Source organism: Pollicipes pollicipes, unplaced genomic scaffold, assembly GCF_011947565.3.
Source record: "Pollicipes pollicipes isolate AB1234 unplaced genomic scaffold, Ppol_2.1 Scaffold_3447;HRSCAF=4054_pilon_pilon_pilon, whole genome shotgun sequence".
In the NCBI taxonomy this organism is placed as follows: domain Eukaryota; kingdom Metazoa; phylum Arthropoda; class Thecostraca; order Pollicipedomorpha; family Pollicipedidae; genus Pollicipes; species Pollicipes pollicipes.
Window position 1 is genome coordinate 9772154 of NW_023596297.1, and position 20508 is coordinate 9792661.

Genomic DNA, 20508 nt, shown 5'->3' on the forward strand with positions numbered 1-20508 from the left:
CTCAGAACACATCAAACTACGCACCATGCACTTGTAATTAAACGGGGAGCACTCCTGTTTAAATTTCATGTCGCTACCGGGCATGGTCTCTCAGACACGAGCATGTAAAGTTTTTAAAAGTTCAGGACAATTTGGCTTTTGCCCTGGCCTGGTGCGGTCGATCCAGGGGCGCAGCTTTGCAACACGAATTGGAGGAGGGTGGCTTAACAGTGGAAAATGACGAAACTCTCTCCCAAAGATACCCTAGAAAATTACTGCCAATCATGAGAGTTCATTGAGATCAACCCACCGTTTTTTTCGCGAGCCTCTAGTTTCAAAACGAAAAGGATCACTGCCCCCCCCCCCCCCCGTCCTCCTGCCAGTCCGTGTAATGAAAAACGGCACCTCAGCAAAGTCACAAAGATGGCTTCCAGCAAATAACTGCATTTATTCTTGTACCACAGCTTCGCCCTTTTCAGAAAGTTTTTGACACCATCCGAACCCGAGTCACTCGCCCGTGACTTTGCTACCAGGCGTGACATGCACCACCATACCACCAAACATCGTGATCGGTTCGCGACTCCCCCTATGCCCCCCGAGTCTGAAAGGCGGAGGTGTAACTAATACATTAAATTCAAATGGTGTAATTAAATGCAGTCGCAGTCACATTTTAAATGCGTCACTCGATCGTGATTGCATTTAATGATGTGCCATAATGGGAGGGCAGCCCGGCATCGATCAGGTGACTCACTTCTCGGCTTACATTACCATGTATGACCGCATGCATGTTCTGTGTTGCTCGTGAGCGTTGTCAAATTAAGCCATCATTAAGGCATTGTCTGGCATGAGGCTCAGAACAGCCATGCTGTGTGGAGTTACCTGATGGCGTGTGCAAAAGCAATTATAAAGACCCAGGGCGAGAGCTAAAGGGAGCCCCCAACATCTGTACTGAGTTTTGAACTGAAAGAGCCATTTTGAGAATCATTCGCAGCAGATCACAGCCCTGCCCTTATACTCAGCTTTAAGAAATCTTACAGGGGCGTAGCTGTCTATTCGGTTGGGTGATTCTGCCTTTCAACTAGGAAGTGTAGCTTCCTATTCGGATTGGAGCTCCAGCCCCCCCCCCCCCCCTCCCAATATGTACTCCATCCAATCGCCAAACTTTGGAAAGAAAGTGGGCCAAAGCCGGGGAGAGACCAGTTTGTTGGCGTGTTTTGTAGGTAGTTTGAACCATTTTTAGAGCTCAGCCCCTCCTCCCCGAACTCTTTTTTGGGAAAGTATGTCATCTACTCTCAGCGCTGAGAATTGGTCAGATCTGGAGTATCATCGCTACGAGAATAAGTCTGTTATACAGCGTTCTAGAATTGCCGACTTTGGGTGTAAAGCAACACCCGAGGAGGGAGGAATTTTTTCACTCCTTTTCCCCATATTTTATGTGAATTTTTTACTCCTGCCTGACATTGACTAATCACACATGCCAAACCCCTATTTCCCTCCCTGGGGTTTTCAGATGTCATCCAAAACCGAGCTCACTTGAAACGACTAAGCATAAACGAGGTTCCACAGAACCTGAACGCCTATGGCTACGCCTGAATGGCTATGTCCTGCCTCACCTACATCTGAATCATGTCTATGTGTACACAGAGCAAGGGCACCAGGTACCTCCCACCCCAAGAACCCCAGCAACCCCAGCCGCTTGCACGCATTGAGTTTGGCTTGTTTACAAAATGTATCACAATCTGCAGCTGTGCGCCAAATGCAAGGTTTTCACGCATCTTCTATTTTTCTTTTTTTGCTTTTTTTTATCTCACCACCACACCACGAAATCAGAGCCTGGTGCAAACACCAGCAATACCTGGTAGTGAATTTTACTCCACGTATTTTTTCCCAGGGAAACTTGACCACTAAATTGCATCACTCCCGAAATGCAGGAGTGAAAGTTCAAGAAATGTCTTCTAAATTTAATTAACAAGATGAATATCACCATTTGAGCACTTATGTTAACAGATTTTAAGTAAATTCAGCTGATTAAAAATGTTGCTAGAAAGGACCGGTCTTTATATTTATTTGGCTACTTTTGTTTTTCTGGGTATCATACGAGTGTGATACCACTTTATTCCTCCGTCCTTTTCGATTGCCTTAAGAGGTGCAATCTGCTGCTTAAAATTTTGACCAATTTCTCTGCAAGACGATCCAACAGTAAACTTGTACGTATTTCACACATAAATTGGATTAGTTCGCCGCCGCCCAAACACGTTTGATATGCATGCCAGCGTGAACAATTTACAGGGAATGAGTGAGACAATTTGAAGCACGAAACTTAGTTTTACTGCCATTTTGCCCTCTTAGACCCTCGGTTAACCGTTTTCTTGGCTTCATGGCGGTGCTCATTGACGATAAATATAAGCCTTTCGAGTGTCTAACTCACCAGGCTACCTGGCAAGGCTATCCTATTGCTGCCATACAGAGCCTTGGGACAGACCTGACGCAGCTAATACAGACGTGTTTGGTGGCGAAATTCCGCCCTCTGGAGATGTTTATCATGCACACCTTTTGCTTGTTTCGCATTTTAATCTCGCAGGTTTGTGGGCATGATTGATATTTATATTTGGGGGGGGGGGGAGTGGGATGACTCTGTCTGCCAGCAGACCATGCAAAAGGTGCTGAATTTTTTTGGGGGGAGCAGGAAGAAGCCAATAAGTCTCCTGTGGACCAAGTAATACCTTACGTTACCTGCTTTCGACACATGATTGGTAACCAGAGTTAGACATTTTCTGTTTTAATCCATCGAGTTTTGTCACAAAACAAATTATGACTCCACAAGGCATGCAATGGGCCTATTTTGACCATATTCCTGGTTATTTGCCCCAAATTTCTTAAAGTGGTCCCCATGGCTGCTTTAACCCGACGTTTTCTATAGTCGTCGTGGTTTGCTAGCCGGCAAATGACTACATTGTATCTATGCATTATATTTTTAACACAGGGATACTCTAAGCTGCAAAGCATTATAATATGAGTTAAATATTAATATGTAACAAATATTCAGGCCATCCCATTTAAAATGTGAAGCCAAAATCTCATACTTTATCATTAAATATGAACAAACAAGCCTAAATGGATGCCTTTGCTACAGCTGAAAAGGCAAGCAGCAATATTGGCATGGTCATCTAAAAGTTATGTTACTTTTGGAGGAGAGAGATTGTTTTGTGGAGCATAACTGATTATTGCCTTTGACATAGGTTAACCATGACAATCAAAATAAGTTGTTCAAGGTGATTAAAGTGTTTTCATTTGTGTGTTGTCAACTTTGTCTGATGTCAACAAGCATACACAAATGAGCTGAATAAAAATGCAAGTTGAAACCAGCGAAAAACTAGCTTTAGGTATTATGTTTTTATCACAAGTGCCTGCTGTCAACAGATGGGTGAGTTGAGATGATGTTCATCACATGGGCTACTTCAAGTTTCGGTTAAGTTGGTCAAGTGCATGGCAAGTGGCAATAGGAATTGTGCAAGAATCAGTAAATCACAATTGCTGCTGTGATGCAAACAGGTTATACAGGATGAGATGATGTAGACCCTCTTTAGGTTAGGCATAGGCTACTTTCATGGAAATAAGCATTGGTGTTTTGTAAGAAGCAGTGACAAAATGGTTGTTTTCCCTGACCTCATCTTAATGGAAGGCAGAGGTATGTATACTGTGTTTGACTTGGTGATGGGCTGATGTGCAGGAGTCCAAGGCTTTTTTGTGTGAGTGTTTTATGCTCATTATATTTTCTGTTGCTATTTTTGTTATTGAATTCCTTTGCTTCGTTTTGTTTTAAAAGCGCTGTGGAAGGGAAGTGAAAAGTGCAGCATCAAATTATTGGTGTTAATAATTTTGTCATGCCCATAATCAGACACTGTGCCTGGTTCCTAATAATGGTTTCTGATTCCCCTAGTTCGTTCGACAAAACAAGATACTGGATCCTGGTTCTCACTGGTTCTTTCGACAAAACAAGATGCTGGATCCTGGTTCCCGCTGGTTCTTTCGACAACGCAAGACTCTGGATCCTGGTTCCCACTGGCTCTTTCAACAAAACAAGATCCTGGATCTTGGCTCCCATTGGTTCTTTTGATAAAACAAGACCCTAGATCCTGGTTCCCACTGGATCTTTCGACAAAGTAAAACCCTTGATCTTGGTTCCCACTGGTCCTTTCGACAAAACAAGACCCTGGATCTTGGTTCCCACTAATTCTTTCAACAAAGCGAGACCCTGGATCCTGGTTCTCATATGAAATATTGGGATGGTTTTCTGGTGTAATATATATATATAGGGGTAGGTATACGTTGGTACCTAATGTGAGAAAAAAATCATTGTACATCATTCGTCGCGTTTAAGGCGGAACATCTCGTAAATAGTCATAAAACAGGTAGATTCATGCTCCTACGTTCGCATTTCAATAACTACGATAGCGAGCTCCCGAGCGCCGCGCACACTCCACCGCCTCGACTACCCAACGCGCCGTTTCCGCGTTATCGTTGCGTAGTTACAATATTTCTGCTTATCAAGAACCATAAAAAATGTACGGGGCCAAGGTAACAATAATAATGCAACGAAATACGTTTCTTATCGCGTGTAGGAACGTTAATGAAACAGATAGGCCAGAGTAGTCCAGAACATAGCCTAAATTAGCCTCAATTCGCCTAACCTAACATAACCTAACGTAACCTAGCCTACCCTAACCTAACTTAACCTAACCTGACCTAACCTAGCCTAACCTAACCTAACCTAACTTAACCTAACCTAAGCTAACCTCCCCACCCTATCCCCTTCAACCCAGTGTCCCATTGGCATCCATGTTCCATGCCATATATACGTACCGTATTAAGAAGTTTTGTTTAGCCGCCATTTCTCAGTTTGCCTTTCATTCCCCATCCAAAGACATCATATTTGCCCACCATGTCCACCCATCTACAAACATTACGGAGACTGCTTGGATACGCAAGAAACATATTTCATTGGATTCTTGCTACCTTGGCCCCATACATTTTTATGGTTCTTGATGCGCAGCACTGTTGTGATCGCGCGTAGCAATGGCGTCGGGGTCGCGGTTGCTGTGTGTTTGCGGCGCTCGGATGCTCGCTTTCGTAGTTACTTAAGTTCCAAGGTAAAAGTTTAGATGACCTGTTTTACGATTAATTACGATATGTTCTGTCTTAAAAACGACGATTGATGTACAATGCTCTTCTTTAACATGGGGTAGCAATGAATACCCTGATCTATCTATCTGTCTATCTATCTATCTATCTATCTATCTATCTATCTATCTATCTATCTATCTATCTATCTATCTATCTATCTATCTATATATATATATATCTATCTATCTATCTATCTATCTATTTATATATATATATATATATATATATATATATATATATATATACATATATGGTCACTGCAAGCAAGCAAGCAATTTGCTTGCTTCTTGGTAATCCATGTTATAAGTATCTATGGCTGAGCCAGAGCTGACTCACATCCTTAAGCTCCTCTGCCTGCCAATGCCAGGCCCTGGCTCCAATAACTTTTGACACAATCACGGACCCCGATAACATCCAGTCCGGTTCCCCGTTCTCACGAGTTTTTCAGGAAGAGCAGTTACGACTCCTTTGTTTGCCAACCTCCACACCATTACTGCCATACGTTCATTTGCCAGAAACGCTCCTGCAGAATACGGTGGTAACTGGTAGATGGACGGAGGAAGCATTCTAAGCTATTAACGCAATGCATATATTCCGTTGAAATCGGAAGCAAGTTCATCTCACCTCCCCATGCCGCGGATCTCACACCTCACACCGACCGCACACTAGCAGTCAGGGTGTGTCATCAGTAACAAAACCAAGTGAGACAAGGAAATTCCTTGGCGCTGGAGTCCAAAAGTGCACAGAATAGCAACATTTATTCCCCAAAACTTATATTAGTGAAGCGCGAGCCGATCGAAATATCGTCGTATACCGGCGCTCGGCGTTGCAGTCACTAATGCTGACCGCCGTCGGCCGCCGCAGGTAACACCAAACCGTGGGCGGCAAGACAACTTCGCCTATGGAAACGATACCTCTGAGCGCGTCTCACAGCGATACTTGCGAAAATGTGCCATTCTAAAGGTCCAATATGAGGTTCGGACATTGGTCTCTTGATGGCCATATGTTGAAACCTAATGTGTTGTGAAGCATAACCTTGTACGAGCACGTTTGTCAATACTGCTTTTTGACTTCCACTTCTCCAAGACGGCCGATGCGCTGTAAACAAAACCATTCATAGCACATGACTCAGAATACATTACCTGGTGTACAACTTCAAAACAAACACCAATGTCTGCAGTCTGCACAGTGGGCGTGGAGAGGGGTTAGGATAACCGAACACGCATCTTGCTCCTGACCGAGCCTGCGTATTCGACGAACTGGCTGAAACAGCAGCTGCTGAGAAACCGGAAACCCGTAACGCGTGTTGGCGGAGTTCGCACAATAGAAAAAGTACCGTCACGACCGGGCTGCTCTATTGCTGAAGCTCCAGCCCGAGCCGCAGATGTTCTCGGCAGTGCGGCGCTGGCCCCACTCTGCCCTGCGGCGCGTGCCCGGGCACTGCTGCACTAGCCCCTGCCAGGCTGGTTGACCAGCGGCCGTGCCGTCTCCATTCTGCGGGCTGCACGTCTTAAACGTTCGTGCCGTCGTGCTACTGAACCAGAAGGCAGAGACACAGTACGTGCTGCTTGTAGGAGCGCCGAGTGCTGGCCCAGCGGTGCGCTGCTTGGTCTCTCCTCCCGAAAGACTGTCCCGCATCTCCGCAGCGGGCGGACGCAATGATGCGGCGGCGGCGGCTGCCGTACTAGAGCCTGCTGCTACGACCACCTGCGACAGACACATTTAAGGGGGCTGTGATGGAAGCGCAATAGTCACGAAATTGCTTAAAAGTGAAACAATGCAGTTGTATTCATGCATACATCTGCAATTTGCAATTGGCCCAATTTCAGCATTAATATAAATCTGAATTTGACGGATTGTAAAGTAGCTTCAAGTTGAAACGGGAGTATAACACCTCTGAGGATGCGATCAGTTAATAATTACCTGCCTACCCTCAGAGCAGATCCCTTCTTAGAGTTGACAGTGGGGTGAATATGTCGGTGCATGAGCTTGGCCGTGATGAGGCCACGCCGCGCCTCTTCTCCCATCACCGCCGAACATGCCTCGGTGACGGTGCGCACGGCCCTCTCCACCGCCTGGGTTTGAGCGGGATAAGGCGGGATGGGCAATGGAGCGTGCACTATGCTTCGCAGCTCGCCGTCGCTGAGGTCTCGTAGGAGTGGGGGTTGCGTGACTGGTTCGCGCCAGGAGATCAGCTCCACGTAGCTCACGGCCTCGACGTTCGATCGTTGGGATGGCGAAGGTCCTGGGCCCCTCAGGCTTGCTGCTCACGCGCGGCGCTGATGATTTGAACCGCCTGTTTGCGGACCACACGGTCCTCGTCCGCCACCATGACCAGCAGCAGCTGTTCTGGATGGGCCCAGTACCCGTTGCGCTGGATGGCTGACCGCACCGTGGTCCGTGTGCGCTGCGGCAGCTCGCGGAGCAGCGCGATGCTTCGGAACAGGTTGCGTGAGCCCACGTCACAGCTGCTGTTCTGTCGAATGGAGAACCACATGGGCACATAGTGGCCAACACGTACTGGACGAGGTCCTTGAGAGCCCTGCTGCGAGTCTCGGTGGAGATGTAAGCTCGAAGCAGGCGAGCGGCCAGTGTCAACCATCTGAAAACAAAAGAACAAGAGTAGTTAAAACAATTCGTCCCGAACTGAACATCAGCTTACACGAAAATTATTTCCATTTAAACGCAACGGCAACACTTATCAGCAAGTATACTCGTAAGCATGAACCAACGAGTAAATGACACGCCATACTATGGCACAACGCATGGCAATGAGTAAGTGCTTAACGATGAGTACATGAAATGCCAAATGACGCGTGAGAAAGTTTCAACATTCATTGCTATGAATTCGAAGACAGGACAGTACTAATAGCATTGGTTTTGTTTAGTGACCGTACTAATAACGTAGTTTGGCTTACGTAAATATATATCAACGAAATATCAATATATCTATTTCTCCATTTTCCTCGATATTCTGCGTGGAGTAAGGCTATTATTACTGTTTTATCAATATGCATAATATTTCCTAGCAGTACAGCATCTGCTGGTCGGTGCTCAGCTGCTGGATCAGGTCGACCAGCAGGTTTGGCACATGCCCTGCCACAGGATTGAATGCCGCAACGTCCCTTCTCCAGACCTCTCCGGCGCAGATCTTGCCGATGGGTTAAGAAAAATATTTCGGTCCCGCAGTCGTACCGTCCAGGCTCAGCAGCAGGTGACATAAATTCAGCTCATTGCTGTGCAGCTGGCAGATGAACCAGTGCACGGGTGACTCGGCGACCAGCTCAAACAGCCGGCACACTCCATCTGTCGCCCCTGTGTTGACGGCCGTGCCGTCGCAGCCGGGGACCTTGACTTGACCGTCAAACTACTGGTTCACGGAGTGAAGCTCGTTGAGTAAGTGCATGGCGCGGCCGGACTCGGGCGTGAAGTGAGTCACGTAGCGGCTGCCTGGCTCAGCGATGACAACCACGTGTTCTTCGACGGCATTCGCGAGGCTATGTGTCATGCAGGTCCTGTCTTTGCGGCCATCGAAGTAGAGGCTAGTCAAACCTGACTAGTAGATTGATTCCGCATTTTGACGCGCCGTCCCTTTTCTCGATCTGTCTCTTGCGCGCCAGATCTTCTTAGGATCTACGACATCTGAAGCAGCCAGTCCGCCTCTGCTGTCACGTTGGAAGGCGTTGATGGTGGCAGCAGCCGCCCGGTCTGAGACACTGTAGCGTCAACCGCAAGAGCGGTGTTGGTGAGATCGTTAAAGTTACGATCTGCAGTGACAGCAGCTTCATCCGGAACAAAGAAATCGGCGCCGTCGCCACTTTCCACCATGCGCGAAGCCGTGCCAGATTTCGCACTCTCGGCTGACTCGCCAGTGCTGAGACCACTCGGTCCCGGAGCAGGCTCGAATTCAGCACTAGCAGCCAACGCTGGCTCAGCAGGCAGCATGGGCTCAGCAGCCAGCGGGGGAGGCGACTCAGGTTTAGCAGCAGACACCGCCCCACTGGCGGTTGAGCTAGGACGCTCCTGGAGCTGTCTGGCCATGCTCCGGATCTCGCGAGCCTCCCTAGCCACAGTCGTAGCCCGGTCATATGTCCCCAGGGAAAACCTCCGGTGCATGCGTTGGTCTTTTAAGAAAGCGATCCCTTCTTCCAGCACTCTGTAGGCAGCTAGGCACTTGCAGCTGTGCTGGGACTCGCACTTACATTTTGCGATGTCGAGAAGCTCATTAAATCTCGCGGTAGCGACACTGTTTTGTCCTTCTCTTTCTTTTTTTTTTGGTATTTTGCTGATGGCTTCGTATGGTTCATAGCAACCCCTCTTGATAATTTGTGTGACCTATTTTATATCACGAACGGGGATCCCTTCGTTCGTCCAAAGCTCACTGATTTCCGCCGCCACGGTCTTGAAGACGGCATTGGCGGGATTCTTGTTTGGTTCGCTTAGCCATCTGATGTAAGCTAAGGCTTCCCCCTTAGTCGGCAGTCGTTGGTGGGACAGGGGCGCCGGGTGACCTATCATATACATGACCGCGTGGCCTTCGGCATGCTTATCCAAGTAGTTATTCGAAAGGAACATTTGAATACTGGCAAACCAAACTTATACCCCCTGATAGCCCATACGACAAGCACATAAGCTGCAAATCAATATCACCATGATGCGTAAACAATCGCGACCTTTCAATTTCTGCTGTCCACTGGAAAATTTTGGTAACTGCACATTTTGGTATACTACCGATTTATAATGTTTTTTCATGAAAAGTGAACTTATTATCTGTTGAGAAGTTTTTCATTGAAAACCTTCTTGGTACATGCTCCATGCTTAACTGACAGTCACTTAAAATCAAGTTAGAAACATATAATCCATTAGGTGGCGGTAGCATGGAAAAAGCAGAGACTTGTCCATAGATGACGCCACCATTCATAATAGATGGCGCTAGTATCGAAGACGATTTTCTTTGCCCAGATCGGCCAGATTGGAAAAGCTCTCCTCGACTGACAAATACCAATATCGTGTCGGTGTAACAGGCTTGGAAATTTATTATTCATCCATGTGCCAAGGACAAACTTTGTTTCAGTTCATTCCAAGAGATTAACTCCCTCGATGACACACCCTACTAGCACTGCGTCGCCGTTCCACATTGCCATGGAAACCACGCCAGCTGAACTTTATCTTCGGAAAACGAATTCTTATCACCTGATAAATATTTGTTCCATACCACTGCTAGATGGTTCCATATGTATCTATATATATATATATATATATATATATATATATATATATATATATGGTTGCTTAATTTGTCTACCTCCTAGCCACCTCCGAAAAGCCTAGAAGAATAAACATAATAAAATGGAACATTCTAGCATATCTGGAAAATAATATCTAGAAGAACCGTGCAAATGCTAACGTTTCCTCGGAAAAATAATCTGAAATTTCCATTCTCCTCTTTTGAGCCGTGTCTCAAGCTTTTCGGCATATCATGTGCCCAAAGTGCATTTGTTGCCACCAGAGGCTGCTTTTCAACACATACAAACCTTGCTATTGTCTGATATTGTTGTGGATATTTAGATTGATTATTACATGTTAGATGATGTGTTTTTTGGTTTGAGCAATAAGAAGTGAATAAAATAGAACCGTTGTTTCACTTTCCGCTTATGCTTTAACACGCGCCCGGTTGGCCGGCTAGACACCCTTCGCTCGGAGGGGGGGGGGGGTCCATTTGACCCCCTCTGAGACCTCTGGAACTGAGAAAGCTAGACACCAAATTTACAGGGTGTTTTGACCTATACGTGAACTTACTTAGGTTAAGGTTTCAGCTTCCTAGGTCATGACGTTCAGGTCAAATAAGGTCAAACAAGGTCAAATTCCAGGTTAGTCTCCAAAGCACCCCCAGAACCTAGGCAACTGTCTCTAAGCAAAAGGTCACAAGCCCATTTGAGCTCGCTGACCCTGTTTTGACCCTTTGAAGGTCATGGTGACCAAAATGATACAAGAATGCTTGAACGGTTCCCTAGAAACTATCTTCGTTGAAACCATGGCCTACCTTTGACCTGCCATTCATTGTGTGTCAAACGATCCGCCATGCAATTGTCTACAGCTATGCAAAATTTGGCGCGGCCACGCCGCGTCGTTCAGAAACCATTCGGGAAAAACCCTTGCGGGGGTCAATTTGCCCCCCACCCGAACGTGTGTTAATGTATTCTGTTTCACTTTAATGGCCTAAGATGTTAAAAACGAAATAGCTTTGTCAGGTTGCTGATATTGCGTCCATGCCAACTTGAAATAGATATATTTGTTCGCTGAAGTATCAGTCACCAACTCATAAGTTCCATCTTTTGAGAATTGATTTTTTCACTCCCGCACGGCCTTTTTGCGATGAAATGTTTCACTCCCATCCTAGTTCAAACGTGATTCTACCTCCCTGCTGCTATACGTATATTTTTTTAGATAGATGCAACGATTTTTCCCTACCGAGCCTCCCCTCTCCTGTGCTTTTTCCAAAAATAGATCTCTGCAGCCCCATAGCTACAGAAAACCGTGATCTTTTATGCACCTGAGAATAACATCCAATCAAATTAGAAAAAGGATCATACATCTGAATCCATACCTTCAGCCCTCCTGCGCCAGGTGAACCAGCGGCCTACCATCCAGAAGCCACTGTTCCTCTCAGCAGCAGGAATCTCTGGATGAGACCTCGACATGCATCGCTTCACTGTTCTCCTCTTTGCCTTCACCGTTTACCTCTGAAACTACAGTTCAAGCATTCACAAACCACGAGCCTCCTAGATCGGCAGGGCTTTCTAACGCTCTAAGGAGACCACTTTTCTGGCCCAGGTAGTCATATTATGAAATATGCATTTGTCCTGCTTTGGGTCAGCGGCTTCGTTTTCTGCTGGAAGGCTGCTTTTTCACAGATTTTTTCAACCAAGCTCGTTGAGGGTGCTAGACAGCACAAAGCATCAAATAACGAGACTTCTACCAGCCACAGGAATGGTGGTTTGGCTCAGCACCTTGCGACGCACGTGATCAGTCTCCCTGCACGACGTTTTAAATCGTCGTGCCATTTGAGACAGATGGTTTCGAATGTAAGAAGTTAAAATGGTTAACTCTAATGAAAAAATAAACTTAGCAAAATGTCAAAATATATAAAAGCCAATGTAAATAGGAGGGGCCACCAGCTAGTGCGGAATGTACAGAGGTGGCCCTAGGTGTAAATCGGAAGGACCATCAGCTACTACTATGTGCGCCTTATAGAAACTGTGTATCCTCCACCTGAGCCAGAGCCAGTCTTTAAACGATACAAATTTTGAAGCTATCGGATATTGCTAAATCCCAAATGCTAATTGCGATGCACAAATTTGTAACTTCACAGCTCCCTGCATCATTCGATTTAATTTACAATCTCTACGAATCTAATGACATGGATATGAGGCGAGCAAAACATTTAGACCAACCTTTCTCTAGTCGTAATTATAGGCTATTTACAGCAGCTTGCCTTGGCCCTAAGCTGTGGAACGACATTATGGTTTCATATTTTCCAGGAATAACTGATATCCCTGTATCAAAAACCATCGTCAAGAACATCATCCGCAAGCATTTCGTGAATACATATTAACGTAACCAACATATTTGAAGACATTGCAATCCTTTGTGCTGTTCATATCCAACGCACTTCATATCTGACCTCTTTCATGTTTCATAATCAATTTCTGATATAGTTAGTCATGCACATATACCCAAATTCACGGCGCTGGCTCCGGGAGTTCTCCCAGCAACAGGCTCTGCTTAGCTGGGTGGGCTCCCTGGACATCCAGCTCAAAACCCAGCACGAAAATGACCTGGTAATTGCCCCCTCCGACTTGTGTGACTGTACAACCCTTACTAACACGGTGAACTGAATGGTTGTAGCTTATTGGGCGGTTATAGCGGGCTGTCACCAGCTGACTTTGGCTAATGACTACTTTAAGCCTCCTCATATATGATTTTACCTTGCCTATTACATAACACAATTCCTTCGGATCTGAACCACCTTTTCGCCTGCTATTTTACGTTTGTTTCATCTTCCTAGCTGGTAGTGCCGCGACTTGATTTTATGTTTTCTGATGTTAACGTACGGTTTACTGCGTCGCTGGGATTGAGGGAGGGGCACTCCTGGTTACCTGTTCTTGGGTAACGGCATAGAAAAAGCTATTGCGAATGTACAGAGATGGCCTAGGTATAAACAGGAAGGATCATCAGCTATTGAACCCTTTTGTAAAAACCGCGCGGGCGCCTCCATCTCTCGCGCAGCTTTTTTGCGTAAATAGGAATATCGGGAGCGGCCGGTGTGTTTTTATGACATTCCAAAAGTTGCTACATTCGGTTTTCAGTGAGAATGTGTGAGCTGAGCCCCGGTTGTAAGATCGCGCGTAAGCCATGTCGCAGCTCTGGGTTCTCCTAGATCAGTCCAGCTTGGGTACGAGGGTTTCTGAAAGCGAGGGTGACAAATGCATATACTTTCCGCCCGCCGATGGGCAGGCCCTCACCCCTCCCCTACCTCCTGCTGTGTCGTGAATGACTTTACGCAACACAAGACGGTCTCTGCTCTTTCTGGCTTCTGTAAGGAGGCCCTGGCTTACATGTGACACTAGTCTTAGGCTCCAGGTGAATGGGACAAGCAGGCCACGTGGCCCGGCGGAGGGCGAGGAGTGCCCCGGCCTTCGTCCGGAAGGGACTCCGCGCAGTTGGTTTCATCAGGATCCCTGAACATGCTTCATTTGATCTTTTGTTAAGCTGCCCTTCTGCATTCTACTTACATCTTCTTGACTTGTATTCGTCGGCTCCTCTTCCATTTTTATTTTGGCTTTTGCCTTGGCCTGTCTTCTTTTGCCTCGGTCAACCGTCTGTTGCCTTGGTGGCGGGACTCAGAGCATTCTGTCACCCAGGGCTTATAAGGCCCGGTATATGTCTCGGTGGAAGAGAGCAGGATGTGTCCTCACTGAACGCCTAAGGGCAGACCCAGCTTCCGCCGTGCGCAATCCTGCGTGCCGGGGGTCCAGCCCGGCCCTGACTGGTTCATGACCTACACCTCATCATGCCGTATCGCCTGGAGTCACGTGACAGACGACCAGCCTGATAGCCGGCAATAGCAACGGTAGCGTTCACTGGAGTCACGCCACCCTTCAAGCATTTATCTGCAGGAGAGCAGGATTGCGGTCGTTTGGCTCCTCCTGAGGGGTAACTTACGCGAGGCGTATCGCTGGGGGCGTATTGCGTGCTTATTCCCATTCACGGCCGTTGCATCACTTTCAAAAACAAGCGCAGTTCAAAAACAAGATCATGCCCAATTTATGCAGAGCTCGGCGCATTCCGCGGTCGCCGACAAGCTACACCGGTGAAAAGGGCAAGTTGGCACCCACAGGTGGAAGCATGGAAGGCACCCACAGTGCCGCGGGGCGCTGCTAAAAATTAGGAAATGGGAAGTCTGCCTGACGCGCGAAGACAATGTAGCTGACGACTTTCACTAGATTAAAAAAAAACAGCTGATGGAGGGGCGCCATTGCAATGGATGATTTACGTATGAACGGCTGTAGCTTCACACCCACGCACAGTAATTCTGCTCTCACGCGTAGGGGAGCGCCGTCCAATCCTGCGCCTGCGGCGGACGCGAGCACCAGCGCCGGGCTCCCGTATCCGGACGCACGTCAGCTGCTGCCCTCTAGTGCACATTCAGGTGACTGTGAGTGCCATTATCGACCGGCAGGTGCCGCTAGTCTCTTCTGAGCGCGGTAGCGTGTGCGCAGGACACGTCGGACATCCGTCAATCTAGCAGCAGATCTGATATCCAATTGCCAGTTGGATATTGCGGGGCATCTCGATTGCCCCCAAATTTGGTGTGCAGGGCCTTCTCAACACGCTGATTCCGAAAATTAATGCCTTTGGTGTGGAATTTTGCGTAATTTTCGAGTTATACGCTGCGTAACATCCCAATGTGACATTGCGGGGCGTCTCGATTGCCCCCAAATTTGGTGTGCAGGGCCTTCTCACTACGCTGATTCCGAAAATTTTACTGCTTTTGGGGTGGAATTTTGCGTAATTTTCCAGTTATACGCTGGCGTAATATCCCAATGTGATATTGCGGGCGTCTTGATTGCCCCCAAATTTGGCACGCAGGGCCTTCTCAACACGCTGATTCGAAAATCACTGCCTTTGGGGTGGAATTTTGCGTAATTTTCGAGTTATACGCTGCGTAACATCCCAATGTGATATTGCGAGGCGTCTCCGATTGCCCCCAAATTTGGTTGGCAGGGCCTTCTCAACACGCTGATTCCGAAAATAACAACTTTGGGGTGGAATTTTGCGTAATTTTCGAGTTTTACGCTGCGTAACATCCCAATGTGATATTGCGGGGCGTCTCGATTGCCCCCAATGGTGTGCAGGGCCTTCTCAACAGCTGATCCGAAATCACTACCTTTTGGGGTGGAATTTTGTGTAATTTTCGAGTTTTTACGCTGCGTAACATCCCAATGTGATTTTGCGGGGCGTCTCGATTGCCCCCAAATTTGGTGGTGCAGGCCTTCTCGACACGCTGATTCCGAAAACCACTGCCTTTTGGGGTGGAATTTGCGCGTAATTTTTCGAGTTATACGCTGCGTGACATCCCAATGTGATATTGCGGGGCGTCTCGATTGCCCCCAAATTTGGTGTCTGGAAGCCTGGCCTGGCTGGGGGGGGGGGGGGGGAGGACAGAAAGCTGCCCATCGGGGTGCGGGTGAAAACGATCTGTCACAGCCGCATGTCGCACCCAAGGTGGAAGGATCGCAAGCTCCTGAATGAATAAGGGGCCCCAATCCAGTGAAGGGCTTCCTCATCCCAGCACAGAGATCCTCCTGGCTTCCTGATCCCGAACAAGGCCTTCTGAAGCAGGCTGTCTATGGATACATGAAGGGGTCTCCTGACCGAACACAGCAGCCTCTTGATTTCTGGAGTGCCTCTTAACAGAAGTCTGCTGATTCACAACGGGCCGGTGAGCCAGTAACGACGCAACGCAATATACATCATGTGGAATTCTGTTCCAGCCCAGGACATAAACAATTCACAAAAGGGCTTCTTGGTCCGGCAGAGTGGCATCTTGGCGCAAACAACGGCTTCCTGAGCTCAGTGAAGGACCCTATAGCTCAGTCATGGTCCTCCTCGACCCGAATTTCCACAATACATGCGCAACTACAAAGCATTTAGGTTTGCTAAAAATGAACCTCACAAATGAGTGTGTGTGGGGGGGGGGGGGCGGGGCACAAAACGCATGGTATTGGCGGCCATGCTGGCAGACAGGGGACTGCCGCCTCTCTTCCCTGCCCGTTCCCGCAACTGCTGTCCCGCCTGCAACAAAACGGCCCCTCTGGCTTTCACGTGTTTGTGGGGGCCTATGGCCGACATGTTAAGAGTACAAATGATCTCTTGGCCATGCGGAGAGCCCAGGATTTGTTCCGAAGGGGGCGCTGTGAGATTGACTCTCAGGACCCCAGGATGGCTTCATTTTGATGCATTTTGACGATTTACCCAGCCGCCTTTTTACGCTTTACTTGCACCCTTTGGATCTGTGATCTGGCCCGGTCCTGTCATTTTCTTTTTTCAAACATGAATCATGATCATAAATGATTCAATGTCGCAGATGCATGAATCGATGTCCCAAAGCGTCCAAAATTTTTAGCTCAGAACCGACATCAAACGCTATTTATTTCATAACCGTCACCGTTTTTTGTCCGCTCATTCTCCGCCACATAGAGTACGCCGCAGCGCCAAGGCCACGTGGCCTATGGAGACTGCAGCACAAGGCGTCGGGGTTTTGTTATAAGTCTTGCGAGCGCGCGTACTCAAAACCATGTTACATAGTTTTCTTCCCTTTTGTTCTGAATGAAGGTCGGACATTCCCCTACGAATAACGTGCTGGCCATGTTAAACCTTTTTTAAACCCATTTCGATATATGATAGTGCTCGTGGGTCCGCATAGCGTCCTCAACATCTCTGTAGAACTCAGAACAATTATTCTGGCAAATCCTCGAGTTCTGTCCGCTTAGGAAGAGCCTGCTAGACCATTGCGAAATAGAAAGCGCCGGTGGTTTATTCCATGCAGCCATTTAATGCTGTTTTCTTCAGTTTATAGCTTCGAAATATGGCCCGAGTTGCATCTTCCGGTAGTTTCTGGCATCCATTCTGCAATTAAGGAAAAAATAAAATAGCATGAAGAAAATCGTAGCCCACGAAATCGAGCAGACTTTATCCCGTGTTTTTTTTTCGTGGGGATTTCGTCAACCCTGTGCCCCTCCCCCTTTATCAATGTCCTGGCTGCGCCCCTGATCATATTGGCATGGATACCCACGCCTAGGTGCTCATGGCGTTTGGACAACTTGCCAGGTGTGGTCCTGTTTAGCGGAATTAGAAGATTATTTTCATCAGCATTTGTCCGCGCTTGGATTGGCTGCCTGATGTGATAGCGGTACAATTTTACCAACCAACATAACAAAGCACGCAACGCTTGAATTGCTAACAATCTTTAGCCCACGAAAGGCTTGCCAAAAAACCTCAAGCTGCTTGCCCTGTCAGACGTGGCCAGTGGCGGGACGGAGGGGCGAGAACCTGCATCCTCAATCGCTGCCCTCGTTCCCACGCAGCTCGGCGCAGCCAGGCCAGGGTCTGACCCAGATAAACGCCCACCCCCTCATTTCAGGGGCGGGAGACCGCACACGGGCTGTTTACGCACATGATTTCTCAGGACCGGTACCTCTGGCCGCATGAAACGGGGACAGCCCGCTCCGGACGCGAGACGCCACAGGCATGGACTTGTTATTCGGGGTTGTCCCGAAATGGCTGGCGTTCTCGCGCCGGCTGTTGTTAGCGCTGAGGACCCGGTCTCGATGCTGAGTCTTGTTCGCCCAGCGTGCCGGTCGGTCTCGGGGCGTCAGCCGAGCGGTGACGCTGCTGCTGCTTGGGGCCCGAGCGTGCCATGGGCTCTGGGTCAGCTTCCCGTGCGCGTTCACTGCGGTCTGACCGGGTTCCCGGGTCAGCGGGCGACAACGTTCTCCCCCCCCCCCCCCCCTGTATCATCGCCATCTGTATTCGCGTCACTTATTGGTGCCAGGAGAATGGAGCGAGGAGACAAAATCATTCAGAAGAAACCGAACGTAACGCGGGGTAAAATTTGGACGTGGAAGGCCAGTTGCAAGCTTGCACGAGCGGGCAGGTCGGGGAAGTCGGTCTGACCGATAACAGTGGGCATTGCGGCGAATGTAAAGAGACGATCGATCTACGCCAAATTTTTCGAAAGACGGGGGAATGTGTACTTTGATGGGAATAAGGAATCCTGCAAGGCTACCAGCAGAGGGAAAGCATTTGGTTGCAAAATGTGGCAGTCAAAAAATCTTAATCACATTCACAAGTATTAGCGTCTCAGAAAACAAATTTCTCTGAACACTGTTGAGGTCTAATCATAGATCATCATCAGCGAACCCAGGCCTCTGCCCCACATCGCCAAAACCGTCATTGTTTTACGTTCATTGTCGTCTGTTGTCTGACCGTTAAATAATTGATCCCCTCCCTCTCCCACACCATATGGCTGGACTTACTCTGTGGTATGCATTATGTTAACGCTGATCTACTTGACAAGCATCCACGTGGGTTTCAAATATTTTGTCAGGGATAATACGGTTATGGCCAAAACTCCAGTGCGCACTTTTCCTGAGTTTTCGCGATCTTTCCCTAGTGTTTTTTTTTTCTGAAAGAAACTGCACGAAACATAACGCGAGTAGAAGCCGGGGAAAACTTCAAACTTGTGGTAGGTTAGTTATGTCGTGCCCCCCCCCCCCCCCCCAAGCAAGCAGATGGATCCGCCCGCGCCCTAACTTGTCGCCCCAGCACGCAACAAAACATCCGGAAACAGCTCACGCTCCGAACAAAACTGGAGACGATGTTTCCCTTTTACGTCGGATTTGGATTACGTTTTTAAACATTATGGCTAACTACTACGCTGTATTTTGGGAACGCATCCTAAACTGCGCATCCTAATCGTCATTCATCTCACCGCATGCTGTTCCGGTATTCATCATGTGGCCTCGTAAACCTTCCAGTTCCATTGTAAACCTTCCAGTCCCGCAGCACGGGGAGCGATCCGACACTCGCAGTACCCTGCGATTAAAAACAGTAGCTGCGAATCTCAAGATCTTTGCATTGCCCAAGAATGGCAAGACCTCGAGGGTCGATCTTTTTCTATTAAACAGTCAACGTCTGCCTGGCGGAACAGGCTGAGGGCGCATCTGGGCACATCTTCCCACACTGGCTACCCGCCAGCGGAACACGCGTCTGAGTATCAAAGGCTAATATCTGAATACAAAGCAACGAAATGCGAATCGCGACAGGAACAGGTCTTGGATAGCACTCGCCTTATGGCCGATATCACAGATGCAGAACCCTCGTCACCACGTTCCTTGCGGTTGTTCGCTTTGCCCAGCAACTACACGCTCAGCCGATGGTGACATAATAATGGCGATTCAGCGGTATCACACAGCCCATACAATCAGCGCATAAACAGAGGCACACGCCTTCACTAATCCAGACATGGTAAGTGTGCGCACGCAGTCACTCGGCTGGCGACACAGGCGACTTCTCTTCTCGACTCATCACGATCAATCTCCTCCCATGGACCATCTCATCACGATCAATCTCCTCCCAAAGACCATCGTCCACCACATCTTCACATCTGAATGATATAAGGCCTGAGATATTTGACATAGTCCGGTTCACATCTGGGTCCGGTTCACATCACATCATCACATCACATCACATCACATCACATCACACCGGGACAGTGATGTTGTACCAGCCTTGCGTAGTGACGTCATACCCCCTACCGCGACTTCTCCATTTCTATCTCTATTTCTTAACAGCGCAGCGTACCTTGGGGCACTATGTCTTTGACTTTGTTTTGTTGGCCTCATCCGGACAGTCGGCTGGCCGCCATTTCTCGTCTGACATCGCGTCCAACTCGAGCCAGGCGACGCGCAAGTGCTGCAGCATGAACTGCTTGAATGCCTCTCTCGTCCCCTCCAGGTACTTGTGGACAGGCGAGCCGTTCTGCAAAACAGCAAGCACCAGACGATGTTACTGTCGGCCCATCTGCTACGGGCAAGTGAGCGAGCAGCGTGCTGAGCTGCGTCACCAGCAAGCGTTGGTATTCCTCACTGTTTACTGTTTGCATCGGCGTCATGCGGGGAGGCAAATAACATGACTAAGAGACCACCGGTTGACGACTCGACCACTCGGTTGACCACTCGACCACCACGAGAGACCACTCGGACTGCGTCGTAAAACATT

The 20508-nt window shown here is 48.2% G+C and overlaps 1 protein-coding gene across 1 annotated transcript in view; it reads right to left on the minus strand.

The window, feature by feature from the left end:
* Positions 1-19270: 19270 nt before the first annotated feature.
* The window catches only part of LOC119091594 (tripartite motif-containing protein 66), a 34140-nt gene continuing 32902 nt past the window's right edge, over positions 19271-20508 (minus strand). Inside the window, exon 15 of the mRNA XM_037214403.1 lies at positions 19271-20268. Coding sequence (XP_037070298.1) covers positions 20101-20268 — 168 coding nt within the window. The 3' untranslated portion in view covers positions 19271-20100. The remainder of the gene's footprint in view (positions 20269-20508) is intronic.